Source organism: Lissotriton vulgaris, chromosome 2_1 (genome assembly GCF_964263255.1).
Source record: "Lissotriton vulgaris chromosome 2_1, aLisVul1.2, whole genome shotgun sequence".
NCBI lineage: Eukaryota > Metazoa > Chordata > Amphibia > Caudata > Salamandridae > Lissotriton > Lissotriton vulgaris.
The window spans coordinates 384,213,296-384,222,865 of NC_141687.1; the positions used below are offsets into that span (position 1 = coordinate 384,213,296).

Here is a 9,570-nt window from a genome sequence, read left to right on the forward strand (position 1 = left end):
CCGGACCAAGTTTTTAAAGCTGCTCGGAAACATGCAACACTAGCCATGTTTGGCTTGGAGAAACGTCATACAGCAGAAAACATTTTGAATGAGTTTAACACAAAGGTCTTTCACTGGCTGTCCCCAAAAAAACGCCAGATTGGTTATGTTTCCATGGATAATGGCGCCAATGTAGTTAAGAACATGGATCTGGGTCACTATTTCAGAGTGCCGTGTTTGGCGCACTGTATAAACCTGGTTGTTAAAAAATTCTTGAGTGAAGACAGTCCAGCCTGCGAGTTAGTAGCCACCTGCCGAAGAATGTGCAACCATTTCAGCCATTCTTTTAAGGCCCGGAAGCATCTGAGGAGCCTGCTACATGAACGTCGAATGCCAGTGAAAGCACTCATCCAGGAGGTTCCAACACCTTGGAACTCAACCTTCTACATGCTTGAGCGTCTGTATGAGCAGTATACGGTACTCGATCACTATTTCTTAACACTGGGTACAGCTCAGAAGGACCTGAGGCTAGATGCGGCGCAATGGAAGCTAGTTAAAAGCCTGACAGACATGCTTCGTCCTTTTGAGGTCTTCACGCGTGCAGTCAGCAGGGAGGACTGTAATTTGGGAAAAGCTATCCCATTGTTGCGCATGCTGGAGCACCAGCTGAAGGCGTTGTCTTCTATGTTTCAAAAAGATAAAGAAAAGAAAGACGCTTTTGTTTTGGCAGAGAAATTATTAGAGCGCCTACTTGGCGATGAACATCTTAAAATGATCGACTCAGAACAACATAACATTTGTGCTACTATTCTGGATCCTCGCTACAAAAAGGCGCTGGCAGGCCGAGCATTATTTCCTTTTGATGATGAAGATGTTACAAAGTACAAACGTTGGCTAGTCTTGTCAGCCATGAGGTTTGAAAGAGAACGGCAGAAAATTGAAGGAAAAGGCAGTACATCAGCATCAGCAGGCCATCCCCAGTCAAAAGAATCCACTTCTGCACCTGTGGCTGTGGCAGAAATGACCTCTCAGCCGTTAAAGACACCGGCAACCGGATCATCTGCACCAGACACAACAGTAACATTGGGTGAAGAAGAGGATTGGCTAACTCTGCTTGGGTTTGGTTCTCAAAAGGTCCCAGCAAAAAGTAAGCCAAGTGGAGGAACCTTAGAGAACCTTGAGTCTATGGTGCCGGACTATCTGAATGACTCAACAGAGGTCTATGTTAATGCTGACCCATTGGCGTATTGGATTGGGAAAAATGAATTGTGGGCACAGATCTCCAACCTGGCTATAAACTACTTGTCTTGCCTACTCGCAAGCGTGTCTTCTGAACGTGTTTTCAGTGCTGCTAGTGGCATTGTAACTTCCAAACGGGCCCGCCTCTTGCCCAAAAATGTGGAGAGGTTAACAATGATCAAGATGAATCAGCACCTCATACCACCAGATTACAAAGTACAAGAACACACGCCGGATGAAGACGAGGAGGACAGCAACTTAGATGAGGGAATTTCTTCTCTGTTAGGTGACACTGACCTACTCCTGCCTGAATTCGCAGAGTATGAGGACGAACTCTTATTCTTATTCCCTGACACCGAGCCCTGAAAAAGAGCCAATGAATCAATAACTTTCTTTTTCGTCCTTATTCACTTTTATTCCTGTGTGTCTGTCTTTCTTTGTTTTGCACAGTTAATATAATTAAAACTTTAATCACCTAATCACAAAAACAAGCCCATCAGCAGAACTGTCTTCACTTGTTTGCTTATTGATTTGAAGGTGCCGCAGTCTGCATTCCTCAGGTTCACAAGTTCACAAGAACATGCTCCTCTATCCTCCTCCTCCAGACTCCTATTTCCCTCAAAGCAGAGGGCTGGATTACGCCCAATGAAGAAAGACTCTGCACTTGTGGGGGTGTTCTACTTCTTTGCGGGTGAGTTGGCGGGTCTTGGGGCATTGCTGGGAAGCTCTAATACCGGATAAAAGTGGTTTGGACCAAATCGGAGGAGAATTTTTTTTGCGTTTTTGCTGACTTGCTTGCCTTTGAGGTGCTCTTTGGGGGGGTTCCGGGTGTTTGTGGGTGGGTTTTGGGGTCTGGGAGCACTGCTGGGACAGTCTAATTTTGATTGCATTTGCTTTTCAGGAAATCTGTGGTGGAAAACGGGAGTTATGACCTAGCTGCACAGCGCGTTTGGACCGAAGGCCGATAAATATTGTAAGTATGAGATTTTCCTTTTTGGCTGTTTGGGGGTGTTGTGCTTTTTTGCAGGTGGGTTGGCGGGTCTTGGGGCATTGCTGGGAAGGTCTAATACCGGATAGAAGTGGTTTGGACAAAATCCATGAGGAAATTTTCTTTGCTATTTCTGACATTTCGCTCAATGTAGCGTTTTCGGGGGCCTGTTTGGGGGCTTCCTGGTGTTTGTGGGTGGGTTTCGGGGTCTGGGAACACTGATGGCTATCAATACTTTTGATTGCAAGAGGTTTGAAGCAAATCCATGGTGGCAGAGGGGAGTTAGGGCCTAGCTGCAGAGCGCGCGCGGAGTAATTTTGGAAATTGCCATGAAAATGACTAAGTCCCCATTTTTGTACTTTTGCTTTTTGGCTGTTTGGGGGTCTTCTACTAGTTTTCGCCTGGGTTGACGGCTCTTGGGCCATTGCTAGGAAGCTCTAATACCGGATAAAAGTGGTTTTGACCAAATCGGAGGCGAAATCTTTTTTGCGTTTTTGCTGACTTGCTTGCCTTTGAGGTGCTCTTTGGGGGGTTCCGGGTGTTTGTGGGTGGGTTTTGGGGTCTGGGAGTACTGCTGGGACAGTCTAATTTTGATTGCATTTGCTTTTCAGGAAATCCGTGGTGGAAAACGGGAGTTATGACCTAGCTGCACAGCGCGTTTGGACCGAAGGCCGATAAATATTGTAAGTATGAGTTTTTCCTTTTTGGCTGTTTGGGGGTGTTGTACTTTTATGCGGGTGGGTTGGCGGGTCTTGGGGCATTTCTGGGAAGGTCTAATACCGGATAAAACTGGTTTGGAGAAAATCCATGCGGAAAAGCCTTTTGGCACTTTTTGTAACTTAGGGTTCGTTAGGGTTAGCCCTAGCAGCAGGATTGTATGTGTTTCGGGGTGTTCTACATTTTTGCAACTGAGTTCTGGGGTCTTAGAGCACTCGTGGGAATGTGTAATTTTGTTTGCAAGTGATTTGAAGAAAATCCATGGTGGGAAAGGGGGGATTTGGCATGGTTAAAGAAAGCGTTTGCCACTATTCTTAACTTAGGGCTCGTTAGGGTTAGCAGTATTTGTATTGCATGTGTTTGGGGGCTGTTTGTGGGGGGGTTTGCGAGTCTTGGAGCGATGCTGGGTATGGATACTTTTGCTTGCTTGCAAGTGGTTTGAATACAATCCACGGTTGGTAAGGGGGTATTTGGGCCTACTTTTACTTTCAAAGTACGTTTTGTTACCAGTTTTCTACTAGGCCTCGTTTTTTGAGATCTGATTGGGGGTCTTCAACATTTTTGCGACTGGCTTTAGTAAAGGTCTGGGTGGGAGCACTGCTGGGAAGGTCTAATTTTGTTCTAAAACACAGTTTACAGTACACCTAGCTTGAGATCCGCTAAATTAATTTGCCCATACTTATTTATCCTTCAAAAGGAGACTCAGACAGAGTACGCACTTTCAAAAATATTGTACTGTCTATTAGGAAACTCAAAGTGTGACTTTTTGCACTACACAGCGTACATACCTTATATTTATTTATCAGTGGTGTTCTAATATCACTTCCTGTTTTTCCATCAATAATTACAGGCCGGGTTTCAGTCTGTGCAATGGGAAAAAAAGGATGAAGTCCGGCTTCACATTAGCGAGCCGCAATTCAGCATCCGCCAGGCAGGCAGTGGACAGGGTGTCTTCTGGTCACCAACATTGATGGAGGAATGGTTTGATGCGTGCAACTTACTTACCAAATTCAACAGGACAACTACAACAACATACAGATACAGTATCCATTCTTTTCAAATTATTTTTTAAGTAATGTTATTGCTGTGACGGGTGGCGGTCACATCCTAATTACCACAGAGGGACTGCCACTGCACCTGCGGATGCTCCCTCCTACTCTATGGTGGCGGACGGACTCAAGTCCGTCCGCCATCATAATAGGCCCCTAAATGTCAATCATTCTTCTTCATGTCTCTCATCTGGACAAACCTTACGTTTTCTCACGGGGAGCAGCACACTATGTAGTCTGCAATCTCAATAAGTAAGGAATATAAGAGCTTACCACTGCCCGCCACTACAGTGGCAACCCCCACAGCAGTTTGGTCCGGAACTTCCACCGCCTCCTCCCCAGAGCATTCCTCCTCCACCTACGCGCTGGGCCCAGCACCAGATGTTCCACCTACAAAGTACATTTAAGAATGTTAGATTTCATAGACATACACCACTCACTAGAATTTTGTCTAGGAATGAAGAAATGTGAATACAGAAACCAATCTAATAATTTGTGACTGTCTACTCTAAAGTAAAATTTTCCAGTGAAGGATCTTGTCTTGCTGCACTTTTTGGCACAACTGATGAATGCTTGCTTTTTAACACGCACCATTTTTTCTCATAACAGACAGAAGCTTCACTTCTAAGAAAAAATCATCATCATCACCACTAGGACAGAGGGACCAACGATTCATCACCAAAAAGAAAAATTAAAGTTCAAACCAGGTGAGGGCTCGGCTCGCCCACAATAAATGTGTGAAATAAATCACTATTAGCACTTTTCCATTTTTAATCAACCGTTTCTGTTTTATGACAAGCTTGATTTTAATAAATATTTTTACTTTTAATAAAGCTTTAAAACTTAAGTAGACTCTGTGGTTTTTGGTCATGAGTGAATGAGCAAAAGGTTTTGCAATTTGAAAGCATGAGCCCGTGCCTCTGACACTTCTGGACTCTGACTCCGTACTCTTGTCCTGCGTTGGATAATCATCATTGGGGATCAATCATCGATGAATTCGGGAGCTAAATGACTCTGCCACACTATCTAGTCAGTAAGGAGATTGGGGGTTCTTCAAAGTCTGATATCACTGAGGTATGTGAAAGTCTACTTGCGCCTATTATAATTGATAAACAATGCACTATTTAGTGTCCATAGTTCTGTTTGTGCAGATTTGTCCCTGCAACAGTAGTAGAATGGATTGTCCTCCTATCCAAACCAAAAGTAAAGTAGTATCTTATTCTTTCTTGGTGGTCATTCACCTTTTTATTGTTGGCAATTGTCAAAGCATAAACATTTAGAAGACTTGAAAAGACATTATGGACAATCCCAGAGGACTGCACTCAGTGCATAGAGCTATTGCTGACTAGAATGAGAGTCCAATGGAATTGCCAAATGTGCAATCTTACTTAGCTACACAGACAGACTAATAAGAATAATCTAGTAATACCACAGGGAGTCATAGTCGAGGCAGGATAAGAATTTAGATACAGTCTACAAGAAGATCAAAGACGATTTAGAAAAAATCGAATGAGGAACGCTAGGAAAAAATAGGTACTCTATATTAAAATTAAAACTTACTGGGGCCAGCAAAGGAGCCCTCGCCTGACCGATCCTGTTCAGCAGCAGCAGCAGCCTCTTCCAATGCCCTCTTGCCCCTGGGGGGAGCTGATGTACAACATGAAAGAAAGAAAGACCAGAAAACATGAATGATATTTGTCAACCAAATCAAACATTTCAAAAGAACAATAACAAAATATTTTGGCGAAATAGCAAATAGACAACTATTCCATGGGATATATTGACTGATCTCATGTGGTCTATTACGTTATTAGTATTGCTTGATTTGCGGACCGTCGACTTGGAAAGTTCTTATGTAACTCACTAAACAAACTACTAAAAAGGTTCACCTAGGACTGGCAGGCAGCAGTCCGCAGCACGCGAAGTGACAGACAAAGTCCATCGTGATTGCAGATCAGCGACAACACTAAAAAGTTTCCTACTACATTAACCAGTCATTAAAATACTCAAACTATCAATCCACCACCACTATTTCTTCTTATCGCCATGTGTACAAAGGAAGGACTGGACTTGAGTCTGTAGGGGCTGATTTAGAAGCCCCTTGTGGCTCTTTTGCTCCGTTGTTGCGTGACTTTTGTGACGCAGCGGCAGAACAAAAGAGGCGCCATGGTGCGGCGTATATTAACAACGTGACGCATATGGGAGATGCATCCCGTTGTAAAGCCAGAAACCATCAGGGGGCGTTCCGGCACAAGGGAGAGGGCGTTCCTTCGCAGGAACGCAGCCTAAAAGTGGCTGAGGGAAATCTACAAGATTTCAATCAGTCACTTTCAGGACAATGATGCGTGACTCAAACCATGCGCCTGCTTGAAGCAGACGTACGGCTTGACGCAGCATTGGGGAGATAGGGCACCCCAGAGCATTGCTGGAGCTGCGCCATCGTTGCGATGCAACTCCAGCAATGCGCCGCCTTTACGGCACAGATGCGTAACACTTTGGTGACGTTTTGAGCCCATGGTGCGCCGCATTGTAAATATGGCGCACCATGGGTGGTGGTGGTGTGGCGCACAATTACTGGCGCATCCCTGCTACTTTGCAGGGATGCGCCGGTAATTAAAAATCTGACCCTTAGTGTCTAGCATTACGCAGTTCTTTAAACTACACTCATACATAATTTCACAGGCCAATGAAATGAACACAAAATCGAAAACAAATAAGCACAGTAGCAACGTTACTGAGAAGGAGAGCAGTGCACCTGAAATGCACAGAAGATTTTGAAATATAATTTACCTACAATGTAATCAGCAGCATTAATGCTCTTGGTAAAAAACAAAAATTTGCAATATAATAACACACAGAGCAGGAGAAAACAGAGTAGTAAAGAAATAGCTACTACTACTCACCAAGCCCGGGGATCTCAAGGCCGAGCAGGTCGAGCAGATCACGTTCCCAGTCCAGGAGATCCGTCCAACGGTGGGTGGCCTGGTTGTAGGTGCGCCGGACCCGAGAGTGTTCGTACATGGCCTGGCTCACCTTCTCCCACCGCTTCCGGCGCTCCTGGATCCCGTACCCGCTAGCGATCTTGCCGCCTGCCATGATGGTCCTGGGGAGGCGGCGCTGAACATAAAAAATTAGTGCGGCCACCTCCTCTGCGCTGAAGATCTCCCAGGGTGCGACCTGCTCCCCCCTCAAACGCCCGCATGGGAGCCGGGCACTGGGTGCGGGACCCTTCCCCTTCTCGGGATGCTTCCCGGCTCCCTTTACAATGGTCTGGGCAGAAAGGAAGCTAAATAATAAAGAAGAAATAGAATAGGGAAGAAGAAAAGAAAAGAGTTTAAAAAAGTAGTTTAAAATTAACCAAAAGTAGCAGAAAACACAAAAATATAGAGCTAGAAAAATAGAGGGATAGATAATAAGTAAAATAGATCAAAAAAAACTTCAAACAAGCAAAGGATGGCAGAGATTCAGAGAGGATACAAAAAGCATGCCCAGAACCATAGCAATGAATGAGAAACAAGATGGCCGCGCCCGTTCACGACCGCGTGGGTAAGTTCGCGCGAGATTTTCCTCGCGATCACACGCGAAATTGTACTAGCGAGCCGCACACTTTGCGAGATTACACATCGCGCCCGGAAAGGGAAATACGTCATGCAAACAAGATGGCCGCGCCCGTGAACGACCGTGACGGTACCTTCGCGCCGTTGCGCTACAAGTGGCTCGCTAAAACGCACAAAACCTTGCGAACTAACACGCCGCAAAAAACAAATCGCATATTCGCACGAATTCGCAGCTTCTGAATTCGATCTCGCGCAAGTTCGTGCCCCGCGAATCCCGCGAAATTGCAGAAAAACGAGTTTTGCAAAACTGAAAGCACTCAGCAGATGCAAAAGTTCAAACTCATCATTAGTAACCATTCCCTGTAGTGCTTCCTGACTGGGGCCCCTCCAGAGTTCAGTTGCTAGTTGCAACTATTCTATGACCCTGCTCTGACCCTCACAGCAGGCTCATAGAATAGCTACAAGTAGGCCACAAAGGTCCTGGAAAAAAAAATTGCACTGCAAGAGAAAGCAAATTACAGATAAGGAAGCAGGTGCCAGACTGGAATTTTAAAACAGTGACACATTAATAAATCAACCCCAAATTAATTCATGTCAGTTGAAGCAGGGCAGGTGTGCTTGCTTTTCTCCCCCCATAATCTACAGTGATGAACCAGAGGGTGGCATTGATGTACCAGAGGGTGGCATGGGTGAAACAGAGGTGGCAGTGGTGAAACAGAGGGTGCTGTGAACCTGTGATGATGAACCAAATGTAGAAACAACATAATCGTGACCGTTGCGAGCCGACAAGTAAGTTCGCAATTGCGAACTGGTACAAAACCCTCGCGAACCGGCAGAAACACTTTCGAACACAAAAAAATCCGCAAATTCGTGAGAATTCGCGGATTTTGAGGATTGCGAGTTCGCAAATACGCAAATTCACAAACGCCAGATTCGCAAAATTCGCCCATGCTTAGCTGTTAACAAACTGCCGTTCCACAATAACACACTCTAATGATTAGATTAGATTAGAATACTTGTTAGTCGCACGGCTGCCTCGGCAAGGAGGCGTCCCAGCGCTGGAGCAGGACTAAGCGGGGAGTAAACGAGGAGTTAAAGCTGAGAGAAAAGCCAGGTGCAAGTGTATACAAACTAGCCCAACCTGTCAAAATGGCTGTCATGGCCACACCAGACAAAAAAGTCCTTCCACTATTTTTATTAACCAAAAGTGTACAGAGTCCAAACCAGGGGCAGCTCATTCACTTGAGCGGAGGAGCGTCGCACCACAAGCCCCAGAGCTCAAAAATACAATGGTAATAAAGTTTATTTATTACTGTTTTATCTTTCAACAACCCATCCTGCACTAAGTGTCAGGATGGGGCGGGACCAGTGCTACCAATTGGCAGGAGCAGACTGCCTTTCTACCCCGTATCTGCCTTAAGTTGTAGTAGGGTTTCTCATTCTTGAATGGATGTAGTTTGTGATATTTATGTGTTTCCCTTGTCTTCATTACTTCATTTTGCTCGTTAGAAAGTGTCACTCATATTGGTTGAAATGTCACTCATAATAACACTGAAATTATGAAAATGTCACACATGGCAATGTGATACCTTGGCAGCTATGCTTGTCATGTCTACCACATAAATATTTCTTTTTTGTAGTTTTGGTTATTAGAATTGTTCACGTTTATTATTCATGTTTTGCTTTTGAAAACGGAGGTCTGATCATAGTGACTCTGTAAATCTCTTGCATGGTTTACACAGAGTATGAGATTCACCTTCAGCACTTTCAGGATGGCCCCCACGGTTTCCAATAGTCTTTTGTTTAGCTTCAATTAACCGGAAGCTTATTAATTGATACACTAATGTTCGGTCGAGCACAAAGAGACCTGTTGTGTTTATTTTGAGAGGAAATTCTTGTAAGTAAACTTCGGACATACTCAGGGTGAACCCTGATGGAACATTGTTTTTAGGCTCAGAATACCCGTATCCTTCTCATTAGTTTTTCCGGTCATGTTGTGCACTTTGGACTGAAATCATCAGTTTCTCAGTTTGTTACTCTT

General features: G+C 44.7%; 1 protein-coding gene across 1 annotated transcript; it reads left to right on the plus strand.

The window, feature by feature from the left end:
* The first annotated feature begins 288 nt into the window (after window positions 1-288).
* Window positions 289-1,584, plus strand: LOC147730407 (zinc finger BED domain-containing protein 6-like). Its single transcript, XM_086958553.1, has one exon. The coding sequence runs from the start codon at window positions 301-303 to the stop codon at window positions 1,582-1,584; it is 1,284 nt and encodes a 427-aa protein (XP_086814679.1). The 5' UTR covers window positions 289-300.
* Window positions 1,585-9,570: the final 7,986 nt, after the last annotated feature.